Raw genomic sequence first — 20,060 nt, forward strand, 5'->3', positions numbered from 1 at the left:
ATTAAAGAAATAATTGTCAGGAACACATTTTATGTCTGGGTTATGTGGACAAGGGATCAAACCAAGCGTTTGAGGAATGATGTTTCAGAGGAGTTATCTTTCCTGCGAGAGGTCAAGAGACGTGTTTACACTTTCGCCTTGGCAACTGACCTGCAAAGACTGAAACATGTTGCGACACAGGCATACTGTCCAGGCATAGTAAGACCAGCGGTTAGCGCAGATACTCCAAGCAGCCTTCATATCGCGTCATTAGTTCTTACCATGACGTATATTCATTAAGATTTTGTTTCGGCCTGGGAAGGCGCCATCGAGTCTCGTTCACTCCAAACGCAAAACTGCACAGAACATGCAAGAAAAGTGAAAGTTGTAAGAGTTCGTGTAACTTGTTTTGATTTTTGCTGAACAAAATGTCAAGTCAACGGGAGACAAATACAACCACCGGCAATGATGAACAGAAAGTTTACAGCGAGGATGAAAACAAACAGCAAGATGAAGTTGATGAAACTGGAGAAAAAGACGTGAACAAGGATCAAACATCAGCAAGCACCCTTGCAGATGTCTGTCAACCGACAGATGACAGAACTCCTTTCGTCACCATTGAAGATGGACAGTGTGTTACCGTTAGAATTCCTTTCTTCTTCTGCTTTATTGTTCCGGTGTTTGCCATTTTGATTGGGATTGTTGTGACACTCATTGTTCTCATCGTTCGGGGCGCGCATCCGCCGGACATGGAGAAACAGATGTACGCCATGGAGCAGACCTTTGGTCAGGATCCGGTGGATGTGTTCAATGGGTTTGATCTGAATCGTGATGGCCAGCTCTCTACCTTTGAGTTCGTAGACCTTATACCGCATGTGAAAGATATGGAGACATTGGCTAGTAAGGTAAGCAAGAAAAGAAAATTAAGTAGTTGAAAGTGTATAAAAAAAAAGTATGAAATTATCATTTTCATTTGGTTGAAATTGTTATCTTGAACTGTGAAAAATAATTGATGCTGGAATAACTGCTTATGCAACCAGTTATTTTGGCACTGTATACTTTGCTCTCCTTAGAGTTTGGGTTTGGTTTTTCATACCATGGGTCATCAAACCAGTTCATCATAAAATTGTTGAGTCATTTTCAAAGTTTATTGGTCAAGAAAAAACATTTTCAAAATTTGTAGGCCAAGAAGAACACTCCCTTCTTCCTCTCCCGTCAATCAACCCCCACATCATGCACTCCCTAAGCTGGTATTTTCATTTGTACATTGTCTCTCACACATTTTTATATGTGAGACGATTTACATGTGTGTGTCTTTGTACACATGTGTGTGGGTGCATGCATATCTGTACATTTAGAGCAAGCATGTATTGATTTGCGTCTTTTCTGTGTGTAGGTGAAACTGGTAGAGACCTTCCCTGCATACACACCGGCCGAAAGAGAAGAAGTCATGATCGTCCACGCCAGTCTCAGTCCTCTGCACTTGAAACCAGTCTTAACCATGGATGACTTCTTGTCAAACAGTGTAAGTATACAGTAACCATAATAACACATATATGACTTCCTGTGGTGTCACTCTGTCACTTTTGGGAAATTTTCTGACCAGAGACTAAGCAGAGTACTTAAACTTATGCTATGAGATGACAGTGACTACTACTGCTATCACCACATGTTGGAGTGGTAGCATAGTTGTAATGCACTCAACTTGAAAGCAGTGTGTGCTGGTTCACGCCCCACACAGAGATCAGAATGTTTACTTCCTGCTCCACTTGACCTTGGCTTGAGGGACATGTACCTTGGCTTGAAGCTGGTCTTTGAGATGAGACAATAAACAAAGACCCCATGTGCAGCATGCACTTCGTACATGCAAAAGAACCTGCGGCAACAAAAGGGCTGTCACTGGCAAAAAAATATGTAGATTACTGATTAATCCACTTTGTTAGGAAAGCGAATTCACACAGAGAAATCTTGTGGCAAAAGTAATGCAATACAACTCATAAATGTTATCTGTGGGATGTGATACAAGAGGATGTGCCATGGCATATTTGGTGTCATATACTGTACCATGTCAAACTGATGCAAACTAGGCCTATTGGTTTGCTCTGCTTGGCCAAATTTCGCGCGGCTAACGGTGAAAAGACGGGCCCACCCGCTCTCAGCCAATCAAACGCCTCTAAAAACTATAAGCGCTTAATCATTCCTTTGGCATAATTGGTTAAGCATTGGACTTCTGATCCACTGTTGACCAGTGATCAGGGTTTGAGGCCCCGTTTCAACATGGTGATGTGTCCTTGTGAAGACGCTTTACTCTGATTTTAGTAACTACATGCAAGTGTGAAATGGGTAGCTGACTTCAGTCAAGGAAGGTTAAAACAGTGGAAAGAGAGGGTTGAACCTCGCCTTCCTATGCCAAGCCATAGCCACAGTAGATTCAATACACTGACCTCATGGTGATAACAGGCTATGGGATCTTTACCTTTTTAACTTTAAAGTACAACAGTCCCTGCAACTACATACATACTTTTTTGTGTGTGCAGCTGACGGATGTGTTGTCAAAGTTCATGCAGTTTTACCTTCGGTTTGCCAGATATAAGTTCATACCTCTGGTAAATATAAATGTGTGCTTGTGTGTAGGAAAATGTTTTCCGTCCTTTGCTAAGCTTGTTCTTTGGGTCATATGTATGTGTGTGTGTGTGTGTGTGTGTGTGTGTGTGTGTGTGTGTGTGTGTGTGGTGTATTCCTCTTCCTTCACTAATTATGTTTTCACCAAAAGTATGTGTATGGGAAGTACACAGAACCGTTTGCTATTAGCATTTTCATTGTAATGAAGTAAAGCTGTAACTCCTGTAGGGACTCTGTTTGCCACCCAAAGCATTCTTCTTTACTTGTTAACTCTCTCCATACGAACGGCGAAAGAGACGACGTTAACAGCGCTTCACCCCAATTACCATCATCAAAATATTGCAAGCGGAAGGCTGTTATACTGAAGACGTGAAGGTTGACAAAGAATACCACAATTCTGACGACGGAAGCTAAAGGTTGGGTCATTCAGACACCCACAGGACATCCGAGGGGTCTGTGTAGAGGAGGAGAGAGGACTGGCCGTACTGAGTGAGTTAATTCATTAAAGAATAAGGGGAAAAAAAACAACTGTACGTAAGTTTTGTTGAAATTTTTATCTGAAAACATTTTAAACTGGATCTTTCATTAAAAACATTTCAAACTGATTGTCTCTCTCATAATTATATATGAAGAAATCAGGTGCAGCTTGCAGCATCCGGAAGATGAAATGGCTCTGTAGTACTGTCGGTACTTTGTTCTGTGTACTGAACCCGCTGAACCTTTTTGTGTCTCTCTTTTCATTTTAGCTTGTGAAAATAAGTGAGGCAAAAAGAACAAAAGTGTATTAAACAAGGAATAAGTACTGTCTCTGTTACGGGACAAAGGCACACATTTGAATTCTGTCTTTGCTTTGTAAAGGCTAACAGCAGTAGTGGTAATAATGATAATACTAATGATGATAATGATGATGATGATAATTACATCATCGTAATGATCATGATGATATTGATAATAATAAGAAGAACAACAGCAACATCATTTTCATTATGTTAACAGTACTTTCATTTTGCTCTTGATACATTTCACAGTGACACATCAGTCTGACACAAAACACACACGTACACACGCACGCACAGGCATGTTTGGAAGAAATAGATGTGGATCATAGAATACAGACATGGAATGGAGTGCCATAATTATGTAGAGGTGGTTTGAAAAGAAATGGTTTAAGGTTTGTGTAAAAGTGTAAGTGAAGGATTGAAAAGTCGGAGAATTTCAGTACTTATTCCTTGTTTGATATTCTTCACAATAGTTCTTTCTCAGCACATCTCTGTGTGACTTATATATTGTGTGGAGATTAACAGCGTTGTGATGTCGCTCTTGTGATATTTCTGGCAAATAAACATGTTAGGAACTTGAACTCAAGCGTTTTAGTGAGGGTAAAAAGATAAGCAACAAGCTTCTTTTCACTGTGCCTTCACCAAAATAAAGTTTGAAGTTTGAACTATAAGAAGAAGATGAAAGAGGAGGAGGAAGAGAAGGAGAGAAAAAAACAAAAGAAAAAAAAAGAAGAAGAAAAAAACAAAAGAAAACAGATCAACTTGATGAAATAGCAACAAATCGAAGCCATTGAAAGGAAAAATCAAAACCAAAGATACATATTTCTCCAATAAGGTATTTTATATACATATATATATAGAGAGAGAGAGAGAGAGTAAACATCAGCAGTGATCTGGCCTTTTTTTTAGTGTGTTTTTAAATCTTCTGGCTGGATCCTTTTCTTTTTGTGTACAATTTTTTCTTTCTTGATCATAAATAAGATACAAAAATGGTTATTTACTGAAAAGTCTACAATGGATGTGCCAATGGCTTGGTTATCATTTTGCAGTATTGTTTTTTTTTGTTTTTGTTTTTTTGTTTTTCAATATGAGATTGGGAAGATTGTTATAAAGAATAGTTTTTCTATTGAATTGATTGTTATTATACATCATTATTTAGAAACAATATCAAAATATACAGATCTGACTGTGTTCCGTTTGCACTTTATTGTTAATCAATCCCTTGACTGCTGGTAAAATGAGATCAATATGGCATCAGTTGTAACTGTATTTCCAACTTGTTGGGTACTTTTCAGTTCAGTGATATATTTGATCAGAGGTGATATGATCACCAGAGGAAAGAATCCTAATACGGAATCATATGACTGACATCCTGACCTGTAAGCTCTGTCTTATCTCAGTGAGGTGACAGCCCTTCACTGACATCCTGACCTGTAAGCTCTGTCTTATCTCATTGAGGTGACAGCCCTTCACTGACATCCTGACCTGTAAGCTCTGTCTTATCTCATTGAGGTGACGGCCCTTCACTGGCATCCTGACCTGTAAGCTCTGTCTTATCTCAGTGAGGTGACAGCCCTTCACTGACATCCTGACCTGTAAGCTCTGTCTTATCTCATTGAGGTGACAGCCCTTCACTGACATCCTGACCTGTAAGCTCTGTCTTATCTCAGTGAGGTGACGGCCCTTCACTGGCATCCTGACCTGTAAGCTGTGTCTTATCTCAGTGAGGTGACAACCCTTCGCTGACATCCTGACCTGTAAGCTGTGTCTTATCTCAGTGAGATGACAACCCTTCACTGGCATTCTGACCTGTAAGCTCTGTCTTATCTCAGTGAGGTGACAACCCTTCACTGGCATTCTGACCTGTAAGCTCTGTCTTATCTCAGTGAGGTGACAACCCTTCACTGACATCCTGACCTGTAAGCTCTGTCTTATCTCAGTGAGGTGACAACCCTTCACTGACATCCTGACCTGTAAGCTCTGTCTTATCTCAGTGAGGTGGCAACCCTTGACTGACATCCTGACCTGTAAGCTGTGTCTTATCTCAGTGAGGTGACAACCCTTCACTGGCATTCTGATCTGTAAGCTCTGTCTTATCTCAGTGAGGTGACGGCCCTTCACTGGCATCCTGACCTGTAAGCTCTGTCTTATCTCAGTGAGGTGACGGCCCTTGACTGACATCCTGACCTGTAAGCTGTGTCTTATCTCAGTGAGGTGATGGCCCTTCACTGACATCCTGACCTGTAAGCTCTGTCTTATCTCAGTGAGGTGACAACCCTTCACTGGCATCCTGACCTGTAAGCTCTGTCTTATCTCAGTGAGGTGACAGCCCTTCACTGACAGCCTGACCTGTAAGCTCTGTCTTATCTCATTGAGGTGACGGCCCTTCACTGGCATCCTGACCTGTAAGCTCTGTCTTATCTCAGTGAGGTGGCAACCCTTCACTGACATCCTGACCTGTAAGCTGTGTCTTATCTCAGTGAAGTGACAACACTTCACTGGCATCCTGACCTGTAAGCTCTGTCTTATCTCAGTGAGGTGACGGGCCTTGACTGACATTCTGACCTGTAAGCTGTGTCTTATCTCAGTGAGGTGATGGCCCTTCACTGACATCCTGACCTGTAAGCTCTGTCTTATCTCAGTGAGGTGACAACCCTTCACTGGCATCCTGACCTGTAAGCTGTGTCTTATCTCAGTGAGGTGACAGCCCTTCACTGATATCCTGACCTGTAAGCTCTGTCTTATCTCAGTGAGGTGACAACCCTTCACTGACATCCTGACCTGTAAGCTCTGTCTTATCTCAGTGAGGTGGCAACCCTTCACTGACATCCTGACCTGTAAGCTGTGTCTTATCTCAGTGAGGTGACAACCCTTCACTGGCATTCTGACCTGTAAGCTCTGTCTTATCTCAGTGAGGTGACGGCCCTTCACTGGCATCCTGACCTGTAAGCTCTGTCTTATCTCAGTGAGGTGACGGCCCTTGACTGACATCCTGACCTGTAAGCTGTGTCTTATCTCAGTGAGGTGATGGCCCTTCACTGACATCCTGACCTGTAAGCTGTGTCTTATCTCAGTGAGGTGACAACCCTTCACTGGCATCCTGACCTGTAAGCTCTGTCTTATCTCAGTGAGGTGACAGCCCTTCACTGACATCCTGACCTGTAAGCTCTGTCTTATCTCAGTGAGGTGACAGCCCTTCACTGACATCCTGACCTGTAAGCTCTGTCTTATCTCAGTGAGGTGACAGCCCTTCACTGACATCCTGACCTGTAAGTTCTGTCTTATCTCAGTGAGGTGACAGCCCTTCACTGACATCCTGACCTGTAAACTCTGTCTTATCACAGTGAGGTGATGGCCCTTCACTGACATCCTGACCTGTAAACTCTGTCTTATCACAGTGAGGTGACAGCCCTTCACTGACATCCTGACCTGTAAGCTGTGTCTTATCTCAGTGAGGTGACAACACTTCACTGGCATCCTGACCTGTAAGCTCTGTCTTATCTCAGTGAGGTGACGGCCCTTGACTGACATCCTGACCTGTAAGCTCTGTCTTATCTCAGTGAGGTGACGGCCCTTCACTGACATCCTGACCTGTAAGCTCTGTCTTATCTCAGTGAGGTGACAACCCTTCACTGGCATCCTGACCTGTAAGCTCTGTCTTATCTCAGTGAGGTGACAGCCCTTCACTGACATCCTGACCTGTAAGCTCTGTCTTATCTCAGTGAGGTGACAGCCCTTCACTGACATCCTGACCTGTAAGCTCTGTCTTATCTCAGTGAGGTGACAGCCCTTCACTGACATCCTGACCTGTAAGCTGTGTCTTATCACAGTGAGGTGACAGTCAAGGGGGTAAAAGAAAATTAAATAAAAACAACTTTTAAAAGAGGTTCTTTTTCTGCTGATTGGGGTGTTGGTGTTTCTCATGACAACGACTAACAATACTCTGTGTCTGTCTGTCTGTCTGTGTCTGTGTGTTTCAAGTAATCTTAATCTCACATCCTGTAAATGATGTACATGACATATTTTATGTGCAGGTACAAGTCTGGAATTAACAACCACAGGTCTGTCATCTTCATATGTAACAAACAAAGTATGTTGTGAAATGTAAAAAGATGGGTTTTTCGTTGTTCGTTGTAAAAAATTTGATCCACAATTTTGAGGTCTGTGCCTGTTTCAGAATAGTAAAAAAAATTAAGCCAAGTTTAATCAGTTTTGGCTGATGACAGATGTTAACAGTTTTGGGTCTAATGTAAACAGAATTACTTTTTTTTTAATTGACAAAAAGTATATATATGTGTGTAAAGAGATGTATGTATGCATGTATATTTGCAGTTGCAACTCAGAATTTTACTCAAAGACACACTCACTGTTTAACATTTGAAAATAGAACTGAATTTTACTCAAAGACACACTCACTGTTTAACATTTGAAAATAGAAAATAGAACTGAATGTTTGATGTGGGCAACATACGTAAGTACAACTTTGTGTTTGAAGGGTGTCGTGGAGAGGAATGACAGACCTGCAATTTGTGTGTGGAACTCAGAATTTTGCTTGAACACATGCTGTTTGAAAACTGAAAAATAATCCTGACTGCTTGACATGCATGAGAATAACTCTATGTTTGAAGGGCGGGGTTGGGGGGATGATATGTGTGTATTTTTTGTTAATTGATTTACTGGGAAATTCATGTTTGAAGGGCTTTTGTTTTCATTTTTATCGGATTTTTCCTGGATTGTTTTTGTTTTTTTCTCCATTTGTATGTGTTTTTTTTATGTATATATTTAAAAGTGAATGAAAAAAATTGGTTTTGATCACAGAATTGCAAGCAACAAAATTCAGTATACTTAACAATGTGAATGTGTGGTGAATGGTCTGTACATACCAAACTTTCTTTTACAGAAACAGAGAATACATACTTGAGTGGAATCCCCATTGGTAGAATTGTCATTTGACTCCTTTCACAGAAGATGCAAAAACTCTCCTTGTCTGGTGTGTTCACACTCTTTCTAATTATAATTCTAATTAGTGTCTAACAGTTTTTAATCTCAAAACTATAATTTTCTCTGCTTTTTATGTTGAAATAACTCTGGGAGGTACAAATATGTGTTATTCATTTTTCCTACCTGTTTTTATTCTGTGTCTGTGAATATGGCAAAAAAATGAGGAAAAGTAAGTGGAACACAGAAATGTATTAATAAATATATATATATATAAGAAGTTATTAAATTAGTGCTTGTAGAAATGGTAATTGCAGTTTACTATGTTCTTTTCTGATGAATGTGTAGATCATAATGATTCATGAAGTGTTTTGTCAGTGATCTTTCTAGGCTAGCAATATATGTTATGGTTTCCAACACATGTGTATACACGCACGCACGTGCGCGCGCACACACACACACACACTTTTCTACCTTTTTTTTTTTCCATTTGATATCTCTCAAAATGAAAAGACATTAAACTGAAAACTACTACTCCTACACACACATGCATATGCATACAAAATTTTGTTGCTGGTGAACATTATGATGATTTTAACTAAAGCACTTGTTGTTTACAATAGTCATAATGTTTGCACATTTAAAAAAAAAATAATGCTGATATTTTAGTAAGGAGTGTGCCCAATTCTGCAATGGTCATTAAGATGATTATTGTCATAGGCTTCATTATTATTAGTATTTTAGATATTGATGATGATGATGTTTGTAAAAGACTATGATCAGGGCAACAATTTTCTTCCTTCTTCTTCTTCTTCTTCTCCCATAACTCTGTGAAGAGTTCTTCTTGGGACACTGTATAGAAAAACGGTTCACCAGATTCCTCCAGGGCTGTCAGTTGTGTGACAAAGCCTGGGTCTCAGCAAATAGTTTTCCCTGACCATTCTGCAATGGTGTCAGTTCATCTTTTTTTTTTCTTCTGTCTTTCCCTTCAGGACAACAGCTGTTGTTCTTTTTCTTAACATTATTATTTGACTTAGTTTAATTGGTCTTTTTTTCTCTCTCCAAAGCTATGAACTCAGAAACCAGTAGAAACCATAGTTTTGATTTACTGTTCCAGAAATATTTTGTTGATTTCTTTTTTCTTTTTTAACTGACAAACTTCATCTCATGCTGCCTTTTCCAGTTCACAGGACAAAGAACACTGCAGGGTCTCGAAACCTGGAAGGAACCAAACCGAAAGCATGAGATCTTCGGCGCCAGTGAGTTCAGAGCGCTTTTGCCCGAAGACCCAGATGACCTGGTGGTGGGGTTACCTTACCGCGTTTTGAACTACGACGAGGTGGTGGAGACAGAGAACTGCAACACCAGTCCCCACAGAAAGGGCAACAGCCGCAAGTTCGTTCCCCGGGCGCCGCAAGGTGACAAGGAGAAGGTGCTGTTCCGTCTTCTCTCCATGATGCATCCCCGTCCGTTCCTCATGATGCGCTTCCATCCCAGGGGGACTGTGGCCTGTGTGCAGGCCATCAGTGAGAACTACGTGCATGTTGTGTTCAGGTTTGTGGTTGGGGATGTGGGTGTCTGCTGTTTCTTGGTGTGTTTGCTGGTAGTGGTATTTTCGTTGTTCGTCATTTTGGTGTGGTGATAGCGTTATGGTGGTTTTTGTTTTTAATGTGTCACGGTGTTGTGGATGTGCGCCATGGCAGAATTGGTGAGGCGCTGGCCTTCCGATGCAGTGTTCGTAAGTGATGAGTGTTGAAGGTCCTGTTTCGGCATGGCATTGTGTCTTTGAGGAAAGTCCCTTTACTCTGATTGTCCTCACACTGCCCGACTGTGTCCCTGACTTTAGTAGGGGAAGGTTAGAATAGTGGAAGGAGAGAAATGGGCCCTGCCTTTCTATGACACAGTGGTTATGAGTTCACTGCCCCGATGGCAGTAAAAGGCTATGTGACCTTTAACCTTAACCTTTTGTCTCGTGATGGTGTTATGGTAAGGTTTTTGACTCACTTGTGTAAACAAAGTGAGTCTATGTTTTAACCCGGTGTTCGGTTGTCTGTGTGTGTGTGTGTGTGTGTCCGTGTGTCTGTGTGTCCGTGGTAAACTTTAACATTGACATTTTCTCTGCAAATACTTTGTCAGTTGACACCAAATTTGGCATAAAAATAGGAAAAATTCAGTTCTTTCCAGTCATCTTGTTTAAAACGATATTGCACCTCTGGGATGGGCACAAAAAAATAACAAGTGAGTCAAAAAAAGAAGCCTAATTATATGCAAACTGCATTTACTGTTATATTTATATTTTTTGTATCCTCTAAACTTGGCACTTTGACCTCTTATTCTGACACAACAACAAGAGGAGTCATTATTATCATTTTTTGTTCAAACAGGAACTTCTTTTGCTAAGCATGGAATTTTTTTTTATTTTGCAAACGTTTTGGTGCAGAGGGTAAAAAAGGGAAGTTACTCTGTAATTAATGCTAGGGGACTTAATTTATCACAAGTGAGTCTTGAAGGCCTTGCCTCTCTTGTTGTTGTTGTTCTTGTTGTTGTGATGATGGTGTTACCTTTTGTTTTTTTTGTGTGCACATGCACATGTATATGATGGTATGCATGCTTCTATGCAAACAAACAGATGGAAAGACAAGCACTGTCAATCACTCATAAATGAGTTCACACATTCCTATGCATGCATGAACACGCATAAATACACAGACATGTACACATGCATGCATGTTTGCACATGCTTGTGCACGCACACACAGACACACACACACACACTGCCAAACAAGCAAAATATGTGCCATGCAAAGTAGAGATGATGCTACTAAGTGGAAATAGGTGACTTTTCCATTTAACTTGCCTCTGTTTGTTCTGTGTGAATGTGCGATGGGATGTGTATGTAAATGTTTCTCACTGTGTGTGGATGAGTATGTGTGTGTGATTGTTAGTGTGTGTTATGCTTTCATGTAACATATATTATCTTTTTTTCTAAGTTTTGTACCAAAATGCACATTAATCAAAAGAAAGGGAAAAAAGCACACAAAAAACAAACAAACAAATAATGCGCACTTTCAGTGATTTAGTCGGGGCCTTTGTTGGTGGTGTCCTGCATATATTGAATCAGAACAGGCACTACTGAGCGCCACCAAAGGGACTCAGCAGCAGTGCAGGGTCTCCTCTGGTGTGTGGTCTCCTGGCAACCTAAGATCATATGTTCCGTGTGGACTGCTGGCACTGAGACTGCGGCAGATGAACCCTGGTGTGATTGTGTATGGGGAACCGGAATGAACAGCAAGAGTGTATAAAGTCACTGAACCAATGCAGATGATGGGCCAGCAGAAAAAAAAAAATAGTAAAAAGAAAAACTACAAAAACTGCACAGTTGTATTATTTCTCTTTGGTCACAATAGATTTCTCTGTGTGAAAATTCTGGCTGCTCTCCTGACCGGGGGAGTGTTTCACCACAGTACAGTGCCACCACTTTTGTTTCTCCGTCAATATTTTTCTGTCTGCAAGTGTATTTGTTTTACTATCAAAGTGGATTATTCCAGAGATTTTTGCTAGGGACAACCCTTTTGTCGCCTTGGGTTCTTTAACATGCGGTTAGTGCACACACTGCACACAGAACCTCAGTTTATTGTCTCATCCGAGAAAGACTAGCACCAAGACCACCACCACTCAAGGACTAGTGGAGAGGGGGTGTGGGGGTTAAATATCCTGGTTCCATAACGGGGCTTCATCCCATGAACGCTCGCTTCCTGGTTGGGAGTGTTGGGAGCTTCAGAAAGTTTCCCTGGTGCTTGCAGGATGCACGCAGAGTTCCAGCTCAGCGAGGTGCCGGCCAATCCGTTCTGGTTCACTCCTGCCCAGTTCTTGGGCGATCTGGTGATCAGTCGGGATGGTTCCCACGTGCACTACTTTCACATGGAAGTCCCGAACGAGAGGAAGCTGAATGTCGGTGTGTAGCCGTTCTGTTTCCCCATATTGAGTTTAGTTGTTGGCGCTCTTGGCCCCTGTGCCAAGGAGGTAGAGCACATTATAGTATGAATCATTACTGTATTTTATTTTCATTTTCTGTACATGTGGGGCAGGGGAGAAGGGAGGTAGATGAGTGGTGAATGGATGTTTGTTTGGGTGGGTGTGCACATGTGTGGGGGTGTACATGTGGGGGTGGGGGTGTTGATGCGTGTGTGTGGGTGAGGGCGTTCATGTATATGTGTGTGGCTGTACGTGTGGATGCGTGTGTATGGGTGTTGGTGTGGAGGGGGGTTACATATTTGTTTGTGATTTTGATACAGTGTTCCTGAGTTAACAGGATTCAAAGCTCTGTTTCAGCATGATGTTGAGTCCGTGGGAAAGGCACGTTACTCTGATTGTTCTCACCCCACCCATATGTCAGTAGGTACCCAACTTAAGTCAGGCAAGGTTAAAACGGCAGAAAAAAAAAGATTTAATTTCGCCTTTCTGTGCTGAGTCCTTGGCACAGTGGATATGAATTCACTGGGTCCAACAGCTGTACAACACCAGAGGAGCATTAACCCCCTTTAACCTGTTTAACAGACATGGAATGGATGATGGAGAAGGCAGAGGGTCACGAGAATATGGAAGTGGACATTGGTTACATGCCCCTGATGGAATGGACCATGGGAGGCGACTCTCACTTGCCTCTCCCTGACCAGTCCATCCGCCCAGACGCCGCATTCACAGCAGCACAAGGTCTGGGCGACATGGTGTGGACAGAGCAGGTGTCCAGAGAGGAAGCTCTGGGGCTGCTGGAGACGGACTTCTACCACTTTAAAAAGGTAAGATGTCTTCCACTTAAATAAAGAAAAAAAGAAAAAAAAAGAGACAGACCTACCATTTGAAAAAGATGAGGCTGACTTCAACCACTTTAAAAAGGTGAGAGACAGACTTTTACCACTTTTAAAAGGTGAGGCTGACTTCAACCACTTTAAAAAGGTGAGAGACAGACTTTTACCACTTTTTAAAGGTGAGGCTGACTTCAACCACTTTAAAAAGGTGAGAGACAGACTTCTAGCACTTTAAGAAGGTGAGAGACAGATGTTTACCACTTTAAAAAGGTGAGAGACAGACCTCTACCACTTGTAAAAGGTGAGGCTGACTTCAACCACTTCAAAAAGGTGAGAGACAGACTTTTACCACTTCAAAAAGGTTGTTGAGGCATCTTAAGTTAAGACATACGGCCTGTCATGGTTTTTTGGTGGTTTTTTGTTGTTGTTACATGTTGATCTTCATCTGCTGCCTCTTTTACACTGTCCACAGGTGAAGTACCACAACCTGACACAGGCCGTGCACCTGTCCAAGCAGGAGAACAAGCCCCTGCACGCCATCTTCCTGTGGGGGGCGCTAGATGACCAGAGCTGCTGAGGGTCAGCGCGGACCCTCCGCGATGGGTCGCTGGAGGGTCCGCGGGTCGTCTACCTTCTGAGGCAGAGCTTCGTCAGCACCTGGTGTCTGGTGCTCGACTTGGAGGTGAGAACAGCGATGATGATGAACTTTGCGTTTCATACAGCAGCACTGAATCTTTGTCGGGAGACAAACCAAGGTAGTTTCACATGGCGCGTGTCATTCTGGACTAAAGGGGGTGAAAAACGAAACTTATGAATACATATTGATGGAAGGCTAAGGAAAGTATGGACGGATGGAATGAGGGAGGTGAAGGATGTACTAGTTATATATGTTTTATGCTGAAGGACTTTTTGGGAATGTTTGTTTAATGCTGAAGGACTTACTGGGAATGTTTGTTAGATGCTGAAGGACTTACTGGGAATGTTTGTTAGATGCTGAAGGACTTACTGGGAATGTTTGTTAGATGCTGAAGGACTTACTGGGAATGTTTGTTAGATGCTGAAGGACTTACTGGGAATGTTTGTTTAATGCTGAAGGACTTACTAGGAATGTATGTTTTATGCTGAAGGACTTACTGGGAATGTTTGTTTAATGCTGAAGGACTTACTGGGAATGTATGTTTAATGCTGAAGGACTTTTTGGGAATGTATGTTTAATGCTGAAGGACTTACTGGGAATGTATGTTTAATACTGAAGGACTTACTGGAAATGTATGTTTCATGCTGAAGGACTTACTGGGAATGTATGTTTAATGCTGAAGGACTTACTGGGAATGTTTGTTTAATGCTGAAGGACTTACCAGGAATGTTTGTTTAATGCTGAAGGACTTACCAGGAATGTTTGTTTAATGCTGAAGAACTTACCAGGAATGTTTGTTTAATGCTGAAGGACTTACTGGGAATGTTTGTTTAATGCTGAAGGACTTACTGGGAATGTTTGTTTTATGCTGAAGGACTTTTTGGGAATGTTTGTTTAATGCTGAAGGACATACTGGGAATGTACGTTTAACTCACTCCGGATGAACAGTTTTCTCCCTTGCTTTTCCCTGCAGACGACCCATTTGTTAGGGTTGGGAAAAAAATCACAAAAACTACAAAACACAAAGTAACCGAATGAAACTTGCTATACTTGACCCACTGACCCCTCTCCTCACGTTGTGTGTACGCCCACCCCCTCCCTCTCTTCACAGCCCTCAGAAGCTGAGTCACTGTCAGTACCTTCTTGCTGGTAGCTTTCTTCACTGCAGATGCTTTATTCAACATCTTCATCATCCTCGTTTATGTCGAAACCTCCAGTTTGAAGCATTTCAATCACTTCAGCAGCAGTAAAAAGCCACTATCGTGATCTAGATGCTCCAAAAATTTCCACCTGTATCGCCAGCAACGCCATTTTCGATACATATGCAGATTAGCTTGTCATGTGAGCTCGCCAGCTAGTGTATAGTTACAGAACCTCACGAGGAAACTTTTCATTTGACCCTTGACATGTTCACAATGCCAGGTGTAGCTGCGATTTTTATCCTACCCCATGAGGAAAATGTGGAACGAATTTTAATTGTCGAAACTGCTATAGCGTTCAGTCGTCCGGAACGCTGCCTTATGTCAGGAATTCGTTCATCCCGAGTGAGTTAATGCTGAAGGACTCACTGGGAATGTGTGTTTAATGCTGAAGGACTTACTGGGAATGTTTGTTTAATGCTGTAGGACTCACTGGGAATGTTGTTTAATGCTGAAGGACTTTGTTTAATGCTGAAGGACTTACTAGGAATGTTTGTTTAATGCTGAAGGACATACTAGGAATGTTTGTTTAATGCTGAAGGACATACTAGGAATGTTTGTTTAATGCTGAAGGACATACTAGGAATGTTTGTTTGTTTAATGCTGAAGGACTTACTAGGAATGTTTGTTTAATGCTGAAGGACTTACTGGGAATGTTTGTTTGTTTAATGCTGAAGGACATACTAGGAATGTTTGTTTAATGCTGAAGGACATACTAGGAATGTTTGTTTAATGCTGAAGGACTTATTAGGAATGTTGTTTAATGCTGAAGGACTTACTAGGAATGTTTGTTTAATGCTGAAGGACTTACTAGGAATGTTTGTTTAATGCTGAAGGACATACTAGGAATGTTTGTTTGTTTAATGCTGAAGGACTTACTAGGAATGTTTGTTTGTTTAATGCTGAAGGACATACTAGGAATGTTTGTTTGTTTAATGCTGAAGGACTTACTAGGAATGTTTGTTTCATGCTGAAGGACTTACTGGGAATGTTTGTTTGTTTAATGCTGAAGGACTTACTAGGAATGTTTGTTTCATGCTGAAGGACTTACTGGGAATGTTTGTTAATGCTGAAGGACTTTCTGGGAATGTGTGTCTATGTCTGTCTGTCTGTGCTTTGTCTGACTGATGTATTATTGTAAAGGGCTTTTATAGATTTGAAAACGCTATACATATGTGCAATTGTATTATTGTTACTATTATTGTATTGTATTGTATTTGCACTGCATTGCTTTTTGTCACAAGAGATTTCTCTGTGTGGAGCTCAGGCTGCTTTCTCATTGTAAGCATTATTAGAATCATTATTATCATTACTATTGCCATTACTATAAAAGAGCAAATCCTTGTCCTTCAGGCCCTGAAGAAGGATGTGAGTGACCCAGAGATGAGCGCCTTTGCCACAATGATTCTGTCGGAGTACGAGTTTCCTGTCATGATGATGGTGATTGCTTCCAATGGAACCATCGTGCACAAAGTCAATGCCAACACTTTTCTAGCCCAGGCTTCAGACAACGAAGGCTATGGGTATGGTGGAGTGTGTTGTGTGTGTGTGTGTGTGTGTGTGTGTGTGTCTTTTTGTGTGTGTGCCTTTTTGTGTGTGTTTTCATGTTTGTGTGTATATGTGTGACCAGCATCTTGGGTGTATGCAAAGATCAGGCATCTGCTCTCCTTTTTTTTTTTCCAAAGCAGATGTGGTATTGCTGATAAGGATCAGCCCGCACACTTTAACACCTTGAAACTGAAACTGAAACTGTTGTGTGTGTGTATGTGTGTTTTTGTTTGAGTGTGAGGGGTGTGGAGAAAGATTGCTTTGTGTGTGTGTGATTTAGTAGTTGGCAGTGTGGGTGAGTGGGTGCACACGTCTGTTAATGTCACAATGTGTATGCACATATGTTTATGTGTCTCTGTCAACGCAAAACAGAAACAGCGCATGAAAAAGCAAAATGCTACAAACCCATTGAACCATACACACAAGCAACACTCGGACATCAAATCTTGATTCATCAAATTGGCTGACCTTCAACTAGGTGTGTAAACAATTAGGGAAGGGACACAACTCTTAATAAACTTCTGGGCAACATACTGACGAAATTTAGGCACAGTTCAGGCCCTCTTTTCTTTTTCTAGTTTTGTTAATGATCATGGCTAGAAAGTCTCGTTTCACTGGTCAGCAGGTACAAAACAAACTGTTCCAGGATGCATACAGTCTTTTCTTTTTCTGTTTTTTTTTTATTTTATTTTATTTTTTTAATGCCTGATCTTGTGCCCTCACATAGCTGTCAATGATGGTCCCCTTTGCACAGCCACAGCCACTCTGTCAGAGGTGAGTCCACCCACTGGAGGAGACTCAGCCCAGCTCATCTGAATCCCTCCAGTATTGGGATAAAATCCCGTTGTCTGGGCGAAACTGAAAATCCAAGGGTGTTTTAACGCATAATTTCATCATGTTATCATCCAAGAATCACCTCACAGTCAGTAGGAGGTTAACTGGAAACAAAATCAAGAACATTTTGCCTGTTTTATTTGCATTTTTATCTGTTTTCTTTCTTATCTGATCAATCCGCCGCACAGTCAACTGATCGGAACTTCTGGCGACTGACTGGGTGTGATGTGGAAGTGTGTAGTTGTTTTTTGGCCCCCACATAGCTGAAGCCGAAAAGTATTCAAAATAAGACAAAGAAATCTGGCCTCCAGATAGCAGACAGTGGTGCTTATGGTTGGTTCTGTATGTTGAGGTGACCTTTTAATCAATTGTAACACAAATCAAAGGTGGCTTGGGGTCAGGAGTTTGTGAAGGGGCGCAGAGACTGGTTTCTGTCGACCTGCACAAGTTGCAGAAAGTGCAGTGAAGGAAAATGCTGGGGAAACAGGTAAATGTGCTTGATTTGGTTTCTGATTGACCTTTGATTGATTGTGGAACATTCTTTACTTACTTATTATGCCCATCGCTCCCAGTGGAGCATAGGTCATCAATGACCCCTTGCCATCACACTCTATTCAGGGCTGTTCTGGCCATTCCGGTCCAGTTGGTCCCTTGCTGCTTCAGCTCTGCCTCGGTGTCTTGCCTCCAGCTGTTGCAAGGCCGGCCTCTCCTCCTCTTTCCCTGTGGGTTCCAGGTCAGGGCTTGGCGTGTGATGCTGGACGCTGGCTTCCCGAGGGTGTGTTCGATCCAGCCCCACTTCCTCCGCAGTATCTACTTGGCCACTGGTTCCTGTCCTGCTCGCTTCCACAGATCTTCGTTTCGGATCTTCTACTTCCATCAGACTTTGTAGATGCACCTCAGACAGGTGTTGAAGAATGTCTGAATCTTCTGCTGCATCGTCTGTGTTGTCCGCCATGTCTGGCATCCATAGAGCAGAATTGACTTCACAATGGAGTTGAAGATGCGGAGTTTGGTTTTCACACTGATTGCTCCAGATGTTCTTGAGCATGATGAAAGCTGTTCTTGCCTTGCTGATTCTGGCTGTGACGTCTCGGTCCGTGCCTCCCTGTCAGTCAACCATGCTTCCCAAGTAGACGAAAGTGGAACGTTCTTACAATGATAATATGATGAAATTTTGCACTAAAAAGCTCTTGGTGATTTCATGTCCAGACAATAGGATTTAACCTAATGGTGCCGGTTCAGCACATTGATCTAAGTTTTGTTTCTTTTGCAGAGCTGACCATGACCTGTACGAGGACTTTCTGAGGACTGGCCTTTCAAAAGTGGAGGGGCTGTAAACAGCAGCATGCTCATGACTGTGCCAGTGAATCTGAAGCTCATTGACATCAGTGCCGGCATTGACTGTGTAGTGTTGTTTGCGTTTTTGTAGCAGTGATTTTTTTGGTTTGTTTTTTTGTTTACACAGTGACGGACGGGTCACTAGTCCCCCATCCAACCCTCCTTTTGCTTGTGGGCTTGGGACCAGCAAGGCTTGACTTTGGTTTTGTTTTTATTATGTACAGTAGGCAGTTCACAAAATGGAGAAAGTCTGTAAAGAATTTTCTGGGTTGTGAAGTGAAACACACACTGAAAAAGAATCTCAATGTTTCTAACCATAGGTCCATCATCGTGGACTGTATTTACAGCCCCTTCAGTGTCAGGGGGAAAAAAAACACAGTAGAAAGTGGTGTTTCAGGTCACAAAACATTATCCAAAACAGTAACCCTAAAAGTGAGGAAAATGGTCCGGAGATATACCACTCTTGATAAACTGTGTGAATTTTCAAGCCTTCCAGAGCTATTTCTCTTTTTTCTGATGACATCATCAGTGATGTCCTTATGCAGTTCGTAATAGGTTTACGACAGTCAAGGGGTAAAAAGTGGAAAGGACAGTGGAGGTGAAGGCAAGACCTATGAGAAGTTGTGAGTATTTTTCAGCAGAAAAAAAGGGCAGGACAGGCAGAGGTGTCAGTGAAGATCAGGTTATTGTCATTCAGAGAAGAGTCATAAGAGGTGTGGAGAAGAAGAAAGGTCAAGAGTGGGGTGGGGGGGTGGGAAGCATTGGAGTCATTGTGGTATTTGTATTTCTTTTTATCACAACAGATTTCTCTGTGTGAAATTCGGGCTGCTCTCCCCAGGGAGAGCGCTTCGCTACACTACAGAACCACACATTTAAAAATTTTTTTTTCCTGCGTGCAGTTTTATTTGTTTTCCTATCGAAGTGGATTTTTCTACAAAATTTTGTCAGGAACAACCCTTTTGTTGCTGTGGGTTCTTTTACGTGTGCTAAGTGCATGCTGCACATGGGACCTCAGTTTATCATCTCATCCGAATGACTAGCGTCCAGACCACCACTCAAGGTCTAGTGGAGGGGGATAAAATATCGGTGACTGAGCCTTGATTTGAACCAGCGCGCTCAGATTCTCTCACTTCCTAGGCGGACGCGTTACCTCCAGGCCATCACTCCACTGTGATTGTAATAGTAACAATAACAGCAATAATAGTTCATGAAAATCAAAGTGAAAGGAATTTTTTTTTTCAAAAAAAGAAAAGGGTAGGAGGTAGCAAAAAAGATGTATAAACATGTCCTGATGCAAAGGACATGCATGCACCAATATTTGTCTGTATGAACAAGCAGACTGGAGGACATAACTGCTCACTCACAAACTCTATCAATC

The 20,060-nt window shown here is 41.9% G+C and overlaps 1 protein-coding gene across 1 annotated transcript; it reads left to right on the forward strand.

Annotated features, from left to right (window-relative positions):
* Positions 1–133: 133 nt before the first annotated feature.
* LOC143296423 (selenoprotein N-like) lies at positions 134–19,407 on the forward strand. Its single transcript, XM_076608328.1, has 9 exons — positions 134–884; positions 1,376–1,504; positions 2,517–2,585; positions 9,502–9,872; positions 12,122–12,273; positions 12,876–13,117; positions 13,599–13,808; positions 16,316–16,485; positions 18,618–19,407. The coding sequence occupies exons 1-9, from the start codon at positions 408–410 to the stop codon at positions 18,679–18,681; spliced, it is 1,884 nt and encodes a 627-aa protein (XP_076464443.1). The 5' UTR covers positions 134–407; the 3' UTR covers positions 18,682–19,407.
* The last annotated feature ends 653 nt before the right edge of the window (positions 19,408–20,060 follow it).

The sequence above is a fragment of the Babylonia areolata genome, chromosome 21 (genome assembly GCF_041734735.1).
Source record: "Babylonia areolata isolate BAREFJ2019XMU chromosome 21, ASM4173473v1, whole genome shotgun sequence".
In the NCBI taxonomy this organism is placed as follows: domain Eukaryota; kingdom Metazoa; phylum Mollusca; class Gastropoda; order Neogastropoda; family Buccinidae; genus Babylonia; species Babylonia areolata.